This window comes from Electrona antarctica, assembly GCF_951216825.1.
Source record: "Electrona antarctica genome assembly, chromosome: 17".
Classification (NCBI taxonomy): domain Eukaryota; kingdom Metazoa; phylum Chordata; class Actinopteri; order Myctophiformes; family Myctophidae; genus Electrona; species Electrona antarctica.
In genome coordinates, this window is record NC_136798.1 from 32,599,324 (window position 1) to 32,621,682 (window position 22,359).

At 43.2% G+C, this 22,359-nt stretch overlaps 1 protein-coding gene across 1 annotated transcript; it reads right to left on the bottom strand.

Annotated features, from left to right (window-relative positions):
- Positions 1–11,279: 11,279 nt before the first annotated feature.
- LOC306941078 (claudin-20-like) lies at positions 11,280–12,191 on the bottom strand (the record flags this gene model as incomplete). The annotated part of the gene is made up of 1 exon (XM_079526383.1): positions 11,280–12,191. The coding sequence occupies one exon, from the start codon at positions 12,189–12,191 to the stop codon at positions 11,280–11,282; it is 912 nt and encodes a 303-aa protein (XP_079382509.1).
- Positions 12,192–22,359: the final 10,168 nt, after the last annotated feature.

The following is a 22,359-nucleotide window of genomic DNA, read 5'->3' on the forward strand; positions in this document are numbered from 1 at the left end:
TGAAATCTTTCACAGACTTTCCTACTAGGCTGAGGAATATATCCCACCCTTTTCACATTGGCCTGTTATAGCGCCACCAACAGGTGGATTTTTGCAAAACACATTTTTGGAACAAAATGCCTCAAATCATCCAATTGCCATCCAAGGCGTAAGAAGAAATGGCACCCTTTTCACATTGGCCTATAATAGCGCCACCAGGAGGCCATAACTTGACCTGCCCTGGTGGAGATCGACCTGTGCCCCGAGTGGCACTTTTTCAAGTTTGCTATGATCTTTTAAACTTTCTCTTGCCGACCTCCCACATTTCATTCGATGATTAGATTGATGACATACTGGCAGAAATGATACAGCACCTGGGACCTAACGCAAAGACCTGGCTCGTGGGGATGCTGAACACATGCATGGCACAGAAAACCATCCCTTCTGTCTGGAGAAAGGCCAAAGTGGTTACAGTCCCCAAACCTGGCAAAGACCCATCATCCCCAAAGAGCTACCGACCCATTTCCCTCCTCTGCATCACCTACAAGCTCTATGAGAGGCTGCTACTCCAACGCCTCATGCCACTCATAGACACCAAGCTGACTAAAGACCAAGCTGGTTTCCGTCCCGGCCGCTCCTGTGCTGGACAGAGCTCAACCTCACCCAACACATTGAGGATGGGTTTGAGGGAAAACAAATAACTGGAGCAGCATTCAGAGATCTCTCTGCTGCCTATGACACTGTCCAACAACGCACAATGGTCAGGAAAAGCCTCCTCAACAACAGGCGCTTCTATGTCCAGTTAAATGACCAGAGGAGTAAATGGAAAGCCCAAAAGAATGGCCTCCCACAAGGTAGCGTGCTCGCCCCTCTCCTTTTCAATATCTACAAAAAGGACCAGCCACTATCCACAGAATTCCAGCGTTTCATCTACGCCGATGACCTCTGCATTACCACCCAACAAGCAGACTTCCAGAAGATTGAGTCTGTCCTTGAAAGTGCCCTCCAAGAAATGTCAAGCTACTACAATACAACCACCTGAAACCCAACCCATCAAAAACCCAACTATGCAGCTTCCACCTGAGGAACCGAGACGCAAAAAAAGAACTCTCCAACCATACCCACCCCATGTAACTTGGAGTTACACTGGACAGGACACTCTCCTTCAAAAAACACCTGGAGAACACAAAAGCCAAGGTCAACACCCACACCCGTGAAATAAATGTTTACACACCTCATTCAAGTTGCAGGCAGGCAGGCAGGCAGGCAGGTCGAGACAGGCAAGCACGCAGGCAAGCAAGCAAGCAAGCAGGCCGAGGCAGGCACGCAGGTAGGCCGGCCGAGGCAGGCAGCCAGGCAGGGGCAGGCACGCAAGCAGGCAGAGGCGAGGCAAGCACGCAGGCAGCTGAGGCATGAGGCAAGCAGTCAGGCAAGCCCACAGGCAAGAACGCAGGCAGGCAAGCACGCAGTCAGGCAAGCCAGTTTCAGACAAGCAGGACAGACAGTTTGTGGCAGACCGAGGCAAGCAGGCAAGGCGCAGTTAAGCAACAAAGTGCAGGCAGGGGGACTATCCGGCCTAAGGCTGCACTGCAAGGGTTGGATCCTGGCTTGCTGCAAATGCTGGTCTGGGCTGGCTGACTGTTGGCTGCACAGGCTGTCTGGGCATGCTGAGTCTGGGCTTGTAAAAATGTTCGCTGCGCTGGCTTACAAACTCTCCAACCATACCCTCCCCATGTATATTGGAGTTACACTGGACAGGACACTGTCCTTTAAAAAACACCTGGAGAACACAAAAGCCACGGTCAACACCCGCAATAACATCCTGCGAAAACTAGTGAACTCCAAGTGGGGTGCAGACCCACAAACAATCCGTGCAACTGCCATGGCCCTGTCTTTCTCTACAGCAGAGTATGCCTGCTCAAGTTGGAGCCGATTACGTTGCAGGCAGGCAGTCAGGCAGGCAGGACGAGACAGGCAAGCAGGCAGGCAGGCAAGCAAGCCTAAGGCTTACGTTGGTGGCCATTTTATCACCGGAAAGATTAGCCTCCAGGATGGAACCTAGGTAGGTAATTTCATCTTTACGTGATAACATTGTCACCCACTCTATAATAACCAAGAAGCCATTTGCCTTGCTGAGATTACTATTAGATCCAAAGAGAATGGATTCAGTTTTTCCCAGGTGTAAAGATAGTTTGTTATCATCGAGCCAGGTGCAGATTCTACCGAGTTCAGAGCTGAGGGCATTTTCAACCTGCAGTTTGTTCCTGTCCGAGACTGTAATGGCAGTTTTAGAATGCCAATTCTACTATTCAATAAGAACTATTATTGTATTCCATTCGGTCAAATAGGATGAAACAATCATTCACTACGCAGTCAAACCAACCAACAGCTGTCAATCTGACAGCTGTCACTATTACCTCTACCTACTTGGGTGTGTTCTCAAATTAGTTTGTTTCCTGCTTGCCTCCAACTATCCCCCATTTAGACTATGTCTAAATGTCGTCAGCAAACACCATGAAGGGAGATGAGTGAGACCACCTGTTATTATCTGTCCATGTCCTGTTGTATTTGAATAAAACACCTGTCACTGACTGTCAATTTGGGGGGTGTGTGGTTGGGAAATAAAGGGGAGGGAAAGGAACAACTAGGGGAGGAACGGGGTGATGCTTCACTTTTGACTGTACTACGATGAGCAACCATGCTACCATTCTGCTGTACTGAGATGATCGGAACGAATAAAGAACGATGATGACGATTATGCCGGACTCCTTGATGCTGTGTCGTGCCTTCACCTCTGTCTACAGTCACATATGCTGAGACCTCATAATTTCCATAACAAGACCAGCAGTGCCGAGTCATCTGCGAACAGGAACAAGTTGTAGTCACAAGCTGAAGTCATGTCGTTTACATATATTAGAGGCCCTAGTATGCTTCCTTGTGGAACGCCACAGCTCACTGGGAGGGGGGGGGACAGTACTCCGTTCACTTCCACCGTCTGTTCTCTCCCCTCCAGGTAGGATTGCATCCAGCTCACTGATGTGCTATCGAAACCAATTGCTTTTAGCTTGTTAACCAGTATGGAGTGGTTCACGGTGTCAAAAGCCTTTTGAAGGTCCAGCATGACCATGCCGCAGTATTTGCCAGCATCCACCTCTTGTTTGATGTGGTCGCTCAAATAGAGAAGGCATGTGTCAGTGGAGTGGGATGTTCTGAAGCCAGATTGGAACTTGTACATTAATTTATTAGTGGCAAGATACTTTTCAACCTGTTCATAGACTATTTTTTCCATCACTTTCGAGATGGAGCTTAGACTGTTACTGTGTAGGGCTGAACGCTGCATAGCAACCAGCAGACGATTAATAATAACTCATAGGATCACTGTTTACTCCTTAGACCCTGCTAAAGACCCAATGTTTTATTTCATATGATTTGAAATGTAGACCTATTGACTAATTTGTTGAACATATGGCTGATCAACAAGCTCGTAGATCGGCTAGTTTCAAATAGCCGATGTGTAGGCCTATAGGGTTTATAGTGGAGCTACAGCTGATGTTGATGCTATATTAAAAAAACGAAATCGGACGGACCCTGTAGTCTGAGACTGTGCTATTATATATTGTGATTGTAGGTCAGCTAGGTCAGTCAGTAAACACTGAAGTTGGTGCATTGATTCACAATACCAGAATGCACTGGTACTGTAGTTGTACAGTAGTTCAGTCCATGATTCAACCTCCTCTTGTGAGTTGGCTAGTGAGATGCACCTAGGAGACATTTATACTTCAAAGCGCAACAGTGTTGCGCACAGAGAACAGCTGATATACAAACTCACATCACATCACAGATGCGACTGTTGTGAGCGTAGAGGTCTGCGTGCGCGACACCATCACGGGACGAAGCATAAATTATACTTGATGGGCTGCAGCAGAGCGGCTCTGGGCTGCAGGTGCTCGTGCAGCCGTGGACAAACAGGCACTGCTGCCGTGATCATGAGCGGGGCATTTTTTACACGTGAGTGCAGTTAGAACTTTTCCATTGCATCTTATGAGAGGTGGTGTTCTTCTGCTGCCTTTATGCGCGCGCATTCTGTTTCTGTGTGACGTCGTCTGTTGAGGCGTCTATTAACTTTGTATTTAGGGTTTCTTCCTGGAGGCTGAACCCTTGACAGTTAAACGGGCCAATGAAATAAACAGTAAAATAGTGACATCACACTATCAGCACCTCCCCTAACCCCTCCCCATTTATCTTACAAATACAGCTGTGGGTGCGGCTTCAGTTCAGGTGGATCACCACCCATCACCACCCGGCAAACCAAGCATACTTAATGAACTGGTGGGCGTGTCCACATAAAAGCATAATTTAAACAAATACTGTACACTTTTTGGAAAATGTGCTTCCTCCTTATATTACAAAAAAAATCACACCCGTGTGAACTGAGTGGTGTAAGGTCTTATATAGCCTGTCTGACGTAATGAAATCATGTCTGACGTAATGAATCCACACCCGGGTGAACAGGGTGAACATAGCAACCATGCTCATTTTTTCTGCACTAACAAAGCCAGTTGTAGGAGTGGTTTACACCACTCAACAACATGTTTTAGGGTGGGAAAATCGTGGCACTCCATCTTTAAAAAAAATCTGCCTAACGATGATGTCACTGGTGGACGGGACACAGACTGAGTAGAAAACTCAAAACTATCATGATTATTAGTGAGGACCTATTAAATGAAGATAGGTTGAAAAGTGGTGAAGTGGTCCTTTAATTCAAGGCACATCAATGTATAGCTATATAATAGATGATTAGATTAGAATGAACAGGAAAAACCCTAATAATCAATATAAACAATTGAACATCTAAACTGTAGTTACACGTTTCAGCCTGTAGAGGGAACTGAAACCATACTATATTTACAGCCTATAAAGACACATTAATCAGAAAGATGGGTTCCTCTCCGTTAGCCTATAATAAACAGCCAAACTTCAACACCTGTTGACTGTTGTAGATACCTACACCTATATCTACTGGTAGATATTTTATTTTATTATGTTTTATTATTTCATATTACTTATAACGATGTTAAAAATATCTTGTCTGCATGTGCCGCCCTGTCATACCATACTGTTTTGTTCTGTAATGTAACGTTTTCATGTTTACTGAGTCTACTATCACAACACTTATTTTGACACTTATGATATTTCCACCTATTGACAATTGACATTCGACAACTGTGGACTGATATGTTGGACATTTTCTTGGTATAAAATGATTGTGCAATTGATGTGATAATTCAGAGCTGCATCTTGAAACTTTGTGGACATATCTCTCTTCTGTCTCTTTGCCACTGTACCGCTCTCTGAAACGGAACTTGAGATAAAGGTATAACTTGGAAGCAGGTTGCTTGGAAGATATACCTTAAGTCCGTTGTCACCAAGTCCAACTTATTTCAGGTTCTTTCAAAACGCTATTTTCCATAGAGTTAAATCTTGTCATATACCTGCAGGGTTAAATGTTTGGTTTTACATCTTTAAGGTGTATTAACTTAGGTCACATCTGGGATAGCCTACACCCCTTATTTAACACAGGGGTGCACTATATAGCAGGCTACTATAATCAGGGAACTGGGATCCAGGGCTTTTGGATAAATGAACTGCCTTTAACTTGATGGATAGCCTATTTTCCAATAAACCAAATCAGATTTATTATAGAATATATTGTGTGCGTGTGTGTGTGTGTGTGTGTGTGTGTGTGTGTGTGTGTGTGTGTGTGTGTGTGTGTGTGTGTGTGTGTGTGTGTGTGTGTGTGTGTGTGTGTGTGTGTGTGCAAGCAGTAGACAAGTTTAACAGAAGACTATAGGCATATACAGTAAGTAGACATTAGCCTATACTGTAAAGGCGTATTTCATGCGCGAGGACAACACATGCACGTGCTTGCTGTTTTTTATATAAAGTGTATATTTGTAGGCTACGACTCTAAATGTTCTGATGAATTGAAAATGGTGGACCCATATGCATGTTGTAAATAATAATGTGGTAAACAGTCTTTGTAGGCCTATTGAGTTGTGCTTTCATACATGTGAAATCTGCAAACTGTTAATAAATAGGCTACTTCAATCAATCAATCAATCAATTGCAGGACAGTTCTTTTTGGCAAGCGAGTCGAACCCGTCGGAGGCGCTAAATTAAACAGTTACAGTTACTGTTACGCACAGCTACAGGGCAGCTTACTACTAGACTACAGTACAGGCCTACACTAGACTATACAGTAGGCCTACAGGCCTACAGGCGAATACTCGAGGACTCCCTGTGAATTCCTCATGACAACGTGATGTGACCTTGTAAAAAATTGCTCCCACGAATCAGGACCAATATGTCTCCATGTGCCACAACCAAACCAACCTGAACATCATGCACACACAGACCTGTCCGAAACACCACAGGTATAGGCATTTTTATTTGTTTGCTAAATTAGCTAAACAATACAACATAGCCTCTTTTCTTTTCTTTTTTTCTCTTCTCCTGGCACAAAGTAGCCTATATTCTTCAGATGTGGGCCCGCCCCGCGGCCAATACGTCGTATATGGATATCAATTTGGGGGTCCTTGGCATGTTTGAGAACCACTGTTCTTTATCCTTGTAAAATGTAGACAGCCAAAAGTGCGTGCACGATCTAACGCATTTTGAAATAGCAAAGCACAATTTAATTAAGCTTATGAACTATATGACAGAAAAGTGAGCACAGCGACAGATTTATTATCTGAAACAAACATGTCCCTTAGAATGATGAACATTATGTTAATAAGTTACATTCGTTAAGGTATTGGAAGGGGAACTCATTTCATTACCCAAAAATAAAAACACACATTGAGTTTTATTCAAAAATTAAATATCCAGAAATGGCTGCTTTAAACATGTGATTGCTTTCAAACTCATATTGAATATAGCATTTTTTTAATTTTTTTAAGATTGAACCAATGCGATTTGCATGTATGCCATTACCTTTTTTGGGGGGAATGTTGAACAAAACTATAATATCATGCATGTTTTTATATATATATATATATATAATTTTGCAATAAAACTCGTAATCATCTTCATTGTTTTTAGCCCTTTATGTGGCGCTGGATCTCAAAGGGTTAAAAACAGCCGGTGCTCTTGGCACAGATAAGCCTATTTATAACTGTTATCAGGCTAAAACATCACAACTCCAAATCGGGCCATTTGAATGCTTTTACATAAATTAAAGCAATGCCTACACCATTTATGCTATCCTACAAGAGCAGGTGTCACTAGTTCAGAATTTAATTGCATTTAATTGGCTATGTTTTCTCTCTACACACAATGAAACCATCACTGATATTTTAACTCGGACTATAGCAGCCTATGTTCCATTTACCCAGTTTTCTATGTGGTTAAATGAACACTGAGGATTTGAGTGTATAAAATCTGAATCTAATGGGCCTGTGGCCGTGGGCATTTAAAACACAGAACAGATTTCATGACAAGACATGGAACAGCTAGCTATAGTTGTCGTCTCGTAGCCATATCATATGGCTCACAATCAAACCGTAACGTTTTAAATTCACATGTTCATCAATGTTCTCCATTCTTGAAAACATTCTTGGAGATGCTTTGAGAACAATGACCCGGCTCTGATAAAACCATGATAATTTGCAAACCACGTGGACGTCATCCATCTAAAAGAAAAGACAAAATACAGGTTTTCTAGGCATTCTTGAGGTATTTTGGTGATGCAAGTTTTTTTTTTTTTTTTTTATCTGACAGCGGTGATAAAAAAACGAAGAGAGCATTTTAAGAATGGAGAAATAAATAGGCTTCGTGGCACCTCTGCTAAACATCAAAAGCTGAACATCGTTTTTACATCTGCATGCCAGACAGTGAGCTCTGGATCCTATTTTAGGCTTTAGGCGGCTATAGGCCTATACACAGCACAATGCGTGTAGGCTTTAGGCGGCTATAGGCCTACACAGCACAATGCGTGTAGGCTTTAGGCGGCTATAGGCCTACACAGCACAATGCGTGGCGGTGGCGGCTATAGGCCTACACAGCACAATGCGTGTAATTGATTTTGAGATACAATCACACGGTTAATGGCACCCTTCTTCTCTGAATGTGTAGGTCGGAGGTCTTCTTTGAGGAGCGAAGCAGAGGTTCTGATTCATTCATCAACAACGGGGAGGGACAGGTGCCAAAGACAGCTATAGCAGGCCATGGTAAATTAGCCCCATTATGTGCGTGCCTGCGTGATTGCTTGAGATTGCGTGTGTGCGCGAGCGCGTGTGCGTGCATGCATAACCCATACGTGCATAGATTGCGTGGCTGATGTCATGTGCGCCTGCAGCAAATCTTCCATTACAAATCTGCCAATGGCACTGAAATTGAGTGAAAATTATTTAAAGGGATAACTTTCAAATAAAATAAACATAAAACAATATATAGGCCTATATATATATATATATATATATATATATATATATATATACATAATAATAAATAAAAAAGTAATGTAAAAATCACAGCCCCTTCACACATTATATATATATAGGACATGGCATGAGGGGGCCATGTATTTTCCATTCCTTTGTTATATATTATTTTCAAAGTTTATTTTATTTGAAAGTGAAATATCCCTTTAAGCATTTATCATACAGAAATGGTATATTTTAGATTAGTCGATATAGGCTACCTTATCATTGAACAGCATTAATAAATACATGGTTCATTGACTAACTGTTAAACTGCTACATTTAAAGAAGAACTTCACTCATTTTCAAACTTCATATAATTTGTCCTCATATTATGCTAATTATAAGATATGGCACATTGGCAATTTCCCTCTCACTCTGAGTCTCATTGGTGGCCTGTGGGCAGTTCAGAAACCTTCCAATGACATCATCCATGGGGTTTACAAGCTAATAGAACCTACAGCCTTTCTCTTATGGAACTTTAGAAATAGAACATTCCTGAAGAAGATCCCAGTGATCGAAACGTTGAATAATTCAACCAGTGGAGCTGAGTTTTTCATACCATGCAGTACTGCATATTTCTTCCACTTTAGAAATATAAGCCGCATTGTAATAAAAAAATCACACCCGTGTGAACTGAGTGGTGTAAGGTTTTATATAGCATGATCAGCTGTGGTCTGACGTAATGTCTGACGTAATGAAATCACACAAAATATGTTAAGTAAAAAAAGCTATCATTTTTGATAAATGTATGTATCACACCTGGATGTGATTTCACAACTGGCTTTTTTTGCGCAGAGAAAATGACCACGGTTGCTACGGTCATCCAGTTCACCCGGGTGTGATTTAATTACGTCAGAAATTATTTTGAACATAGCAACCATGGTCATTTTTTTATGCACACAAAAGCCAGTTGTAGGAGTGGTTTACACCACTCAAAAATAGGCTAGGCTAGTTTTTATAAAGCTCATTGGAAATGATCAAACCTGCATGCCTACCGATGATGTCACTGTTAGACAGGTTTCGGAACTCTTTTTAAATGCTTCATGCAGCCTGTTTAACATTACAGTGCAGGAAATGAATAGGTTGTAAAGTGGATGTCCACCCACTTCCGTTTCATTTAGTTTGCAGTAGCATAAATTTGTCCTACTGTAAATCAAATTAGTCAAAGCATAATAGAGCTTAGTAGAAATGGAAATTCAAAAATGTATTTTAAAGATAATTTAAAAAAAAAAAAATTGTGAAAGGAAATGACTAACAGATGACGGCGTCCCGTTGAAAGCGTAGGCTAGTCACAGACTATAGCTATAGCCTATATGCTAGCATTCGCAGATTGAAGAATAGTTGCCTGCATGACTTCAGACGACTGAACTGTCCACGCATCCCTCCTCTGACTGAGAAACAGAGATAGTAGACAGAACTAGTGCCATAGTGCTCATATAATGAGTGAGGACCATTTGGAGATAGGAAAACAATTGGTGAAGTGGTCCTTTAACAGTTTAGGCCCCAAAACAAACAATCTGCTCTATATTGTGTGCCACAGTGCCAGAAATACAAGTGAAAGCTTAATTTATACTTCGGGTGCCTAAAATAGCAGATATATACCAGCCCACAACAACGTGGATATTTTCGGCAAGTGACACCACCGTACGACGAGTCTGCGATGCAGTATAAAATTAAGCATTCACACTCCTCGACAAACTGCAGACTGCGCTACAGCATGAAAAATGACAGGGAGTTAATTTCTCGCAGCTGAAGGGGGTGGTACCAGACATGTGGTGAGTGTGTGCATGTGTGTGCGTGCGCATGTGCGTGCGTGCGAGTAGATTGAATGACCGGTGTTCATTCAACCGTGCTGAGACGATAATGGGAAAGCAAAGAGCATCATTACCTCACTATACGCTGCTTTGCACCTTGCTCCCCTGCACGGTCTACAGGGAAACATGGAGTGGATTGTTTGTTCAGATCTGGACTCCGTTGGTCTGTCATTTCTCCAAAAGCTGCATTCTAAACAAAGCAATGTGTTCTTTTATCGTGTATAGGCACAGTCTCTCTCTGGTAGCTATAGGTGAACTTATGAATTAAGCAGAAAGCAGCATTTAGAATAAGTCAGCATGCATAGACCTGATACCTAAATCAGCCTGTTAAGCCATAGAAAAGTATTATTATATATTGTTTTTTTATTATTATTTTAATCTCCTATAAGGCAATAAAGCACCTAAAGCTGGAAATTGATGGCTTGTATGTCTTCCTTTTGCTGACATGAAGTTGTGATGCAGAGGTCTGAGATGAAATTATCAGCTGCAGGGTTAGCACTTTTTTCTGTTCAGAAACCTTTGGCATGGAAAGCCATCGTGGCACTTTAGTCTTTTAAAAAGGATCCTGTCACAGGAGTTTGCAGCGTTTCGTGCATTTTTACGACACCTCTCTTCCTCCCTCTGCCTTACCGTGCTGTTTTTCCTGCGCATCTGCTTTTTACGGCCACGGCCGAGTCTATACGCAGTGTGACGCTGGTCTGCCAAACAAAATTCAAAATCCGTGATCAAACTGTTGTTTTCCGACGCTTTGTAATTTCCTCCCATTCTCGCTCATGCTGGAGGGAGAAACAGACGAGAGTAGGAGATAAGGCCGTCAAGCTGATTACCTTCCTCCTCCCCCTCGGCCCCCTTCTCTTCACCATGCAATACCCCCCCCCCCCCCCCTCAATCCCCCCAACACACACACACCCCTCTCTCAACCAAAAAGCAGAAAGCCAGAAAGGCTCGGCTGTAAAGTGTCTCTCCACGCCTGCCGCTCCACAACCGCAGAGCTTTCCTAAGGCTAGACGTAGTGCTTGAGAGTGTACCCGGCCTTCACGTCTTTAGGAGGCAGTTTGGATGGAGAGTAATACTTCCTCTGCTCTGGTCTCTCTAGGTGAGGGCTATCGTCCTCTGAAGTCGACTCTTCCTGAGCGTTTCTGTGGCTGCTTGCTGCTGCAGGCTGCGGCGTCTGGCTCGCTTTGTCCCCGTTTAACTCCTCCCGCTGTTTCGCCGCCTCGCTGTCCTTCTTCCTCTGCTGCTCCCGCTCCTGCTCCAGCAGCTCGCGCTGAAGCCTCTCCCTGCGCAGCTGCTCCAGGAGTTTCCCCGGATCGCCGGAGGGCGACGTGAGGTCCAGCGTCCCCAGGTCCCTCTTCCCGGGACAGGACAGGCACAGGATGAAGCCCCCGGCCAGCAGGAAGCCCGCCGAGATGAAGGTGACGTATATGGCGCAGCCGGGCTCATACTTGTTGCTCTCCGGCACGTTGACGTCCAGGAAGCTGGTGATGACCTCGTCGGTGTACCAGGAGGCGGCCACCAGGCACAGGACGCTGGCCAGGATGAAGCAGCCGCCGGCCGCCACGGCCGTGTGCCCCTTGGCGCGGTGACTCCCGCCCCACCGCGTGCACCTGAGCCCCAGGGAGGCCAGGCAAAGTCCCAGGGAGCCCATCATGCAGGACAGGACCATGGTGGTCCGCGCGGTCTGCAGGTAGGCGGGCAGCGCCAGCACGGAGTACTTGAGCGTGCAGCTGAACACTCCCGTGGTGTACCAGGTGCAGTCCATCCACAGGCCGTGCATCTGCGAGATGGCCGTCATGATGTTGGAGCCCACGTCGGCGCTCACCTTCCAGTTGGGGAGCAACGTCGCCACCGTCGTGCCAAGGACGCCCAGCAGCGCCAGGGCGAAGGCGAGGATCTGAAGCGCGGAGGACATCATCGTTTAGCGAGTTCGGCGGGGTCCCGGATTCGTTCCGGTGCACCATGCGGTGAACTGCCTCTTACCCTCCCCTCCCCTCCTCTCCTCTCCGCTCCTCCTTCAGGCGGTGGTGGCGAGGCGACTTCACCTTGTGGTGCGACCCAGTGTTTTTTTCCGGTGAAACAGCCCCCCCCACCCCCTCCCCCCAACCAGCTCGCTTATCTGGCCAGTCCTGACAGGAGATAATTCCTCAGTACAGGCTCCACTGGGCTGCAATAAAAAGGCAAAATGAGAATTGAACTGAGGCGAGTGAGCGTGACGAACACACAGCTGAGACACAGCTAGGACTGCACTGGTGAGAGAGGGGCACTCAGAGTTGAAACTGACTGACTGACTGACTGACTGACTGACTGACTGACTGACTGACTGACTGACTGACTCGTTGGTTGGCTGGCTGGCTGGCTGACTGACTGACTGACTGACTGACTGACTGACTGACTGACTGACTGGCTGGCTGGCTGGCTGGCTGGCTGACTGACTGACTGACTGACTGACTGACTGACTGACTGACTGACTGACTGGCTGGCTGGCTGGCTGACAGACTGGCTGGCTGGCTGGCTGGCTGGCTGGCTGACAGACTGGCCAGTTCTCTAAATGTAAAGTGGATTATCCCATTTGATGGAGTGATCATTGAGTCAATTATAAAGTATAATATACTCATTCAATGTGGAACTGCCTCACAAGGATGATACTGGACTAAAGGGTTATTTCTCTTTTCTATTTATCTGATTTACCGAGTAGTGCTTTCTATCTGAGGTGGGTCACATTTTTCTCACTTTAACTGCTAAATATTGAGAATTCTCTTGGCATATAAGTTGTTTCACATTTTTGACGAGAATATAAGGTACAGTGATTTTCTACAAATGAAAGTCAGATTTAAATGCATTTGGAAGTACATTATAGGTATTTTATATATACAATTGTTTTTTCTAAAAAATTTTTTTAAAAAACATTATTTTTGAAATAAACTTTCTAAAACATTCAATATCTTCTCACCTGTTTTGGTCCCTGGGTGGTGTGTGGTGGTGCGATGCTTTGGTTAAATCTGGGGACGGAGAGAGGAGACAGACAGAGGAAGGAAGGTGAAAAACCAAAATGCGGGGTAGATGCAGATTCACGCCGTGTAACTACCCTCCCTGTAACTACCCTCCCGTCCACTCGTCTCCTTAGCAACTGTATAGTATACAATTCGATCCTCTTCACGACATCCCATAAAAGATGCTCTACCTATCTTTGTATTTCAACTGTCAACGACCACTTGAATGGAATGACACATAACAGCTAAACACAGAAAAACTGACCGCTGTGTTGCGTATGATTTCAGAATCGGACAATTTTGTGAACGTGAAGGTCATTGGCTCGGGTTAAATTCGCCGCAAAGCGGCATTCTTGTCAGTAATGACACCACGGCGTGGTACAATGAAACCATGAAGTGAGAGAGATATAAGCGTGCATACTCGTTGTTATCGTCAAACACTTGGCAGGATCTGTCTAATTAGAAATGTCTGATTGCGAAACAATCTTTCCGGCGACCTGATATTGGCAAATTGGATATATATACGCACGTTATCTCTGTTACTTTTAATCAAATAAGACAACAGAGAGCGAATGACAAAGAACATCTGCTTTTTTTCCCCTCCCGCAATCCGCAGTCCATAGGAAGATATCACGACTTCAATGCGGCAGCGTGAACTCTAGCCCCGCTGCAATGCACAGATAAGGCTACACACCCACCGCCCACCCAGTCACCCCATCCCTTCTCCTCCTCTTCTGCTGGGATTGAACGCAGCAGTGCCCATAGCAGCAAGCAGTCCCAACATGTCCTTATTGTAATCCTGTTTCTGTGTGAAACAGACTTATCATAACAGACCTGTCTGCAGGCAGGAGTAATTACCACCAGCAACCTGACAACCTAAACAGCCATTTTATCCCCCTCTTCCCATGTGTGAATGGTGTATTGTTTGATGGTATAATTGTTAGGTATATCGGGAAGGTAGCGTAACCGCTTTGCCAACTCCCCCCATAACCTAACCGTGTTCTTGTAGCTATTAAACATACTACGGTTGGTTTGTACCCCTGACAGCATTTAAAACCTAACCCCACCCTCGCCTCTTTAAGCTGAAGACATCTCATTTGAACAAAGGAATTTCATCCCCTTTTTTTAACAAAACTTTAATATGATGTATATTTGTAAGGTCATAACACTGTGGACTCACGGCAGATTCATTACCTTTTAATGCATGTACTTTAAATGTTTATTATTTTACGTCACACTTATGCCATTTAGCTACCACTCTTATCGTTTAGAATGGCGGAGGTGTGAGGTAGGCTATAACTTCTCAAAATAGAATAGTCTCACTCCAATTCTGCCCTCCAATTCACACAAATTATACATTCATTTAAAAACAAAAACACAATTTTCCCTGTTCCGCCCTGAAGCTCTGCAGTAAAGTATTCCAGTACTTCCAGCCGACCCAAGTCTTTTGTCTTAAAGGACATTTTTTTTAATATATTTTATTAGAGAAAGTAAAAGATGAGAATTATTAATTATTTTTTTATTTTCATTGACTGCTTTCTTTCGTTTTAGCAATATTCATGATTTCTTTTGCCTGGGGGCTGCGGGGCATTCGGGCAAGTGGCTAAATATATTTCTTTACAAAGGTTTACAGCGATTTCTTTATTATTATTTTCTATAGTCCTACTAGACCCCAGGAAATTACATCTGGCCATAAAAGTTCACAGGATCTATAGAATGTGAAGGGGGAGGTGATAAACTGACGTACTGAGCCGACACACAGTATGGCAGCCCTCTAGTATTGAGATATAGATCCTGTGATCTGTGATTACGGTATATGTGCTGAACCCAAAGAACCTTCCCATCACACACACACAGTGCCGTCTCCAGCCACAAATCAGCAGGGGGTCATACGTTTTTCCAAAGGGGGCACTTCATTTTTCAAACCCCCCTATGTATAACAAATACTCGCCTATTAAGTGATAAAGGCTACAACACCAACAACAAACAAAATATGTTGAGCATTATAATGTCTTCTGCATACTATATATGACCTTGTATTTCTATTAAATATTCAATTAATTTAAACATATATTTATAATAATAATGAAGAACTTAGATTTAACATCTGTAAAACATAGCAAAATATTGGTAGGGTACTACTAGCCAATCTGGACTGGAGGGGCACAAAGTCCAATCTGGGGGGGGCAATGCCCCCCAATGCCCCCCTGTAGAGACGCCACTGCCATCACATCCCAACTTTCCTGGCTGCTCTACAACAGCAGCACAAGCATAAACAAACAGATCTGGATAAAGGGCAGTGTTATGAGGGTAAAACACTGACGCAAAGAATAAAGGGATTTAAAGTGCTTTCAGGATTTAAAGTGCTGTTCAGTATCTCTTATGCATTAAAAGTAATAATTACTTTTGTTTGTTACTATCTCCAGACCGATTTCCAAACTGCAACCTGACAAAGGAACATTCTTATCCACCAAACTGTCTGGTGAATTGGACTTCAGGAAAGGACAGTCATTTTTCCTTTCTTTTTTAACTGTGATTAGCTGTCCTACATTTCCTGGTTGAGAATTGGTGGAGATTCAGGTCGAGAATTCAATGAGGAAATTAACATGCTATAAACGTTTTATTTATTTATTTAAATACCATAAACGTATTTGTGTGTGTGTGTGTGTGTGTGTGTGTGTGTTGCGTGCGTGCGTGCGGGCGTGCGTGCGTGCGTGTGCGTGCGTGCGTGTGTGTGTGCATGTGTGCGTGTCCTCTGTATGTGACTTACAGTGTAATGTAATGGATTGTGTCCCAGATACCAGAACAGTGCTTCAGGGGGTGTATTGCCTTGTACCAGGAGAGCAGTGGGTGTGTGTGTGGGGGGGAGGGGGGGGGGGGGTGGCAGACTATTAGAAGTGGACCCAGGGGAGTTGAGCCCTGATCTGCCTCAGGGCTTGTCGGCACCAACCTCCGTAAGTAAATGTTCTGCTTTCAATGGAGACGAGCGTCAGACTGTGAGATCGTTTCGCGACTCTCTCGAATTATTTTACACCTTGTTTAACCATTTAACCCCTATTTTATACTTTGTCGAACGACGGTGTCAGGTGTAAAAAATAGGAGATCTACAAGCTCACTGATTTTTGCTTTTGTATTCTTTATATAATTTATATACAGCCCAGTGCCCAACGTAAAGTACTCTGACAGATATCCACAGGGCCTGTGTGGCCCCATATAGTGCAATGTTTCTCAAACCTTTTCATGTCAAGGACTCCCAAATTGATATCCTATGTATTTGGCCACGGACCCCCCCATCTGAAAATGTGTTGTGCCAGGGACCCCCAGAAGAGAAAGGTTAATGTAAAAACAATTCCCCAAAAACATTTTCCAGATATTCCAAATATTTTGAAAGACAGCAGATGTACAAGCTCGCTGCACGGCACCAAGTGACGTGCGGTGACCTTGTAGATCTGCTATTTTTGCAATTTTTTAAGCCAAAATACAAAAAATGGCTAAAGTGAGTAAAATGAATGTGATGCAATGTTAACTAGGCTATTTTTGCTGAGGAACCCTGGACCCCCCCCCCCCCCCCCCAAGGACCCCTAGGGGACCCCACTTTGAGAACCAATGTCATAGTGGACACCGAGTGGAGTGGATGCCCACATAGGACTAGGAGGTACTTGCTGCAGGTATGCAGCATGCATATTGTACCTGTTCCAAGTGTTCCATGCAACCGGTGCATTGATATAGTGCCATCTATAAAATGGGGCTGGTACTGTAAGCTTGGTGTGCACTTGACTATGAATGACGAAGGTATGCCAGAATCTGCATGCATGCACACCATTCTCCCTGCTTCCAAACCTATGTAATGGCCTCAGGCATGTCGTTGACAGTGAGCGAGCAGGCAGGCAAGGGTTAAGTGCTTTGCTCATGGACACTTGGGGAAAGCCTGAGGGCTGTTGTTGAATCTGTGGAATGCCTTACCATTATAGGACACTTTCTTCTAAAAACGAAAATGGACCTGCACCCCACACTAAAAATAAGATATAAGATGTGAGATATCTCAAAATATGTTTTTTTTAAATGCCAAAATATAAATAAATAAAAACATACAGATAATATCTCTTATAATGTTATATATACTCTATATAATGAATAATGTTGGGACACATCATTTATTTCCAAGTAGAGGTTTTATATCAAATTGATTTACATTGATGTAAAATATATCCTATATCCTTAAATATAAATGTGAAATATAATGACATGCATTCTTCTGCAGTATGGGACACTGCAACTTCACGGCAACTGTTGTTTTTGGTTGGATTTGTAACACCAATTGTGTTTGTTTATCAGTAACGGTGTTTGATTTGTCCACATCAGACCAGTAATTTTCTGTCTGTTGTGGTCTCTCTCTCTCTCTCTCTCTTGCTTTCTCTCTCTCTCTGCACCTACTATGTATATAAAACACTGTTGTATAAAGTGTGTTTGTGTTTATTCTTTAGAACATTTTCCCTGGGCTCTGCCTGGGCTGTCATGAGCGCCGTGGGAAGGGGAAGATGAGAGCTGTACACTGTACATGAGTGTTCATTTTAGACAGATTCTGCAAATGCCTCCTATACTGTAAATCAGTAGTTCTCATGCTAAACGTCTTCATGTCAAGGACCCCCGAATTTATATATATTTAGAAATGTTGAAAATGTTTGAAAATGTTTTGTACCATGCAGTGGGACCCCCAGGAAGAGAAGATTTGTTTTCTGACACTGCTACAGCTAAAATCTATAATGACAGATGCTCTCCTGTCGCGTCGAGTCGTTGTATATATAGCAATGGTTCTTAAAGTGAATAACGTGTCATTAAAATGTAAAACTAGGTATTAAAAGTAGGCTAAGTTTAGAAGTAAAATTAGGTATTTAAAAGCACCATTAGACTGGAATTCATTACACCTTTTCTGAATGTTGTGAATAATGTTAGACTGTTCTGATTTGCCATCCAAAATTGCTTGAACTAATACAGATATTTGAGTATCTTCCTACTAAGAGTTTGAAAATAGACTTTTTGTCCTGTTTACACTTTAAGCTAGCCCTGGCATCACTATTTTGGACAAAATAGTGAAAATAGCAGTTCTGAGCTTGTAGATCAGCTGTGTTTGCTATTTGTCATGTCATTTGACAAAGTATATACTTTGGGCTTAAGTGTTAAACAAACCTGACTTTACAGGAAGCAGCCCGGTAACTAGTTGGGTTAGAAAATTGTCTTTTCGTTTTCCAATATATATTCATTATTTGGGTGTACTAGTCTGTAGGCCAATAAATGCAGGACACATGTGCGATTTTTACAACGGCTGCTGCACAGAAGCATCTTGAGAGGTGGTTTAAATGAGAGAATGTAAAAAATGATCTTTAAAGGGGTATGTGTATAAGTGAGATATATTGTTATAGTGTTTGTTGAGTAACAGGGGTCTCCCCGTATCTGTAGGAAAAACACAAGATCGGGATACAAATTTAATCCAATCGGGAACTGGACAAAAACCCAATTTTGTTTTCTCTTTTTTCGCCTCATCGTTTATCCTGTACCCTGTAAGCTTTCTATCTCCTGATTGGATTCAATTGGTGTCCTGACTTGAAAACGTAGTTCTGTTTACTAATGAGCTGTAGAGACGGGAAGACAAGACCCCTCTTTCTGAAAAAACACCTCATAGCAATGATTAGAATATATAATGAACGCATTTAAAATAAAAAGTCTATTCATCACACATCATAATACATCACATTCCGTCCTCAGCCAATCAAATTTCAGTGGTACAAACACACAAAGCTGTGCATAGGGGCTAGTGCTCCTCAAAAATAGCCTCTTTAAGGGTCCATATGTGTACTATATGCCTACCATTGGTTCTCAAAGTGGGGTCCAGGGACCCCCCCATGGGGTCCCCAGCTAAAGTAGCATCAAAATCATTTTAACCACTTTTATCCATAAATAGCAGATGTACAAGCTCACAAGCTGCAAGCTTGTACATTGTAACAATTTTTCAAAATCTTTGAATCTTCTCACATCTTCTCTTCTGGGAGTCCCTGGCACAAACCCTTTTGGGATGGGGGTCCGAGGCCAAATGCATATCGGATGGGGGTCCGAGGCCAAATGTATATCAATGTGGGGGTCACGAAAGCGTTTGAGAACCAGTGTTATTTCCACAAACATTTCAACATTGTATCATTTCTCACATCACGAATAATAATGCAAAACGTTGAGCCAAAAACATCGCAGCGTCCAGCTGTTTATGGAGCTCCGTGCTTCTCCACATGAGTGGCTTTTGCCTGCAGGCACTTTCCCACTAAATCACCAGACGGACAGGAATATAAATGGGCTATTTATCACCCCCACCGTCACCCCCTTACCCCCTACCCCCGCTACCCACTACCCCCACTAGCCCATGTCATGTCACAGTCCACATCTCGTCATATTCTTCTTTTCACATTACAGATATGAAGCCAAGACAAAATTACAGATGCCGTGTTTCCCAGGCCGAGTGGCCGACACATTTACATCATCACTGCCAGGCTCATTCTTGATAAAAAAAGGGGACACATTCTATTATAAATGATGAATAACACAAAATTTGATATACAATATTAAACATAACACCCGTGTGAAATGAGGGGCGCTCTTATCATCATACGTCATAATACATCATCTCATTCTGGCCAATCATTAGTCTGTTAATGTTTGTGTTTACACAAACACTCAAAACTGGCCATTCATTATCAATGGCATTTAATGTTTGTGTTAGGAGGACAAAGTTTGTGTTTACACACACACTAAAAGCTGGACATACGAGGGGATAGCGCCCCTCAAAAAATAAATGATGGTCGTTGAAAGGATGATGGATAACCTGGGAACATAGTTGACGATAGCACTGTAATGGGTCTGTTAAATGATTAAAATGTTCAGAAATAACCGTTTTACACGCTCACAAGCTTGTGAGCGTGTTATTTTTTTATTTTTTTATTTATTTCGCCTGTAATGACATGCCCAAAATAGGGACGTCAGATGGTAATGAATGAATGAATGAATGAATGAATGAATGAATGAATGAAAGACCCCTATGGCAATTTGCTTTGCACAATGAGCCACATAAAAAGTTAAAAACATAAAAAAAACATCCATGTGGCTTCAGGTGACGCCTGTAAATGATTTCTCATGATGTAAATAGACGCATCATGGAATATAGCAGCACTCCCAAATTTCTGTTAAGACATTATAAGCTGAGACTGTGGCAGAATCACAAGTTCACAGAAGCATACAGTACAGTAGGACTAGTACACATACAAGATAAGAAGTACATTTTAACACTTACCAGCTGCCATCAGTTGTTGTTGTCTCTATAGAGTGGCTATGTCTCTGGCTCTGAGCTACAGAAAGACACGCACGCACGAACGCACGGATGCACGCGCGCACACGCGCGCACGCACGCACGCACGCACACGCACACGCACACGCACACACACACACACACACACACACACACACACACACACACACACACACACACACACACACACACACACGCACCTATGAGTGGCCTATACACAATAAAATCCTCAGTGTCAATTTATACATGTGTAACCCTGTGAGCGTACAAATGTAACCAAATGGACCCATTTGGTTACATTTGCACACTCCCGGAGTGGCATGAACACTGTGCACCTGCTCAGAGCAGTGTGAGAGACAGAGGATGAGCATAATGCAGGGTGGGGGGCCGGCATGGGGAGAGGGGGGGGGGGGGCCTCATCCTTGAATGTCCACCAACACATATGACTCCTCTTTGTCCGCGTTAAAGATCAGAGGTCAACGGCTATAGGGTTTAGATCTAACATGACCAAAACATGATGTCCGTTTTTCAGCCCTGTGCTGTACGGCTGTAATAGGCTACTGTAGATACAGCAGATACAGTACTATACACGCTGAAGTCCTTTAGATACAGTACTATACACGCTGAAGTCCTTTCCATCGGGTTTACAACTCGTGGCGTTACTACTGTCAGGCTTCATAGAGCAGAACTGAATGCGGGGGTAAAACGCAGCACAGCACATTCCACCAGGAACACACACACGCATGCATGCACGCACGCACGGATGCACGCATGCACACGCGCACCGTCAATGCTGCTGCTGCTGCGCACTCCGAGGTCATCGATGACAAACCGACGCCTCTCTGCCTATTAAACAGCAGCTCACTGATGTGCGATGAAAAGAATGTCAGGGTTTGATTTGAGTTAACGACATTAACGTCACTATTCTGGGAATGTCATAATAGGCAAGCATTCCACGTAAATAGCTGATCTATATGAAAACAGCCAGTGTACAAGTACTCTGGCTGGAGTTGGTGAATGAGGGGCCCCAATCAATTAAGTAGCATAATAGGTTTACATATGGCTACTTTAACAGTTTTATTTATTGAGAAATATGGTGGAGAGAGGAGATAGAGGATCTGTTTTAGGGTAGATACATCATTTGAATGATTGTCTTCACTTAAGGACAGGACATGTAAAGGATTTTGTGTGGTGAGATATGTACAGGGGTACAGTCTGGGACCTTTTTTTAAATAATAAAATCATATTTTAACTAATCTGTGTTGTCGAGTATGTTAGTACAATATAACTAGTACATCTGTATGGTACAGTATGTTAATACAATAAAACTAGTACATCTGAATTGTTATACTAATTATTATACTAAAATATATAGGTGAGGACAAGATGATACAAGGCATTCAGTTCAATTTAATAGAGGTAAACACTAAACATGACTATAACAAGAATACAAAACACAGAGGCTGGTGTTGCTACTCAGGAGAGACCGGAACAGTCTCAACGACACCCTGGTCATAACGAAAGCCTATCCATGTGCAAAATGGTTAATTAAGTCAAGACAGGCCTATTACTCACAGTATAAACCACACCCAGGTATAGACCAGACATCAGGATAAGCAATATGCTGTTAAGACCGAGTTGTGTTCTGAACGCAAATGCAACCACTCAAGAGACAGGAAGACAGCTAGGCACTTTTAATGTCCAAATAAAGCAGGATAAGGGCAATGTATAGATATATAACAGAA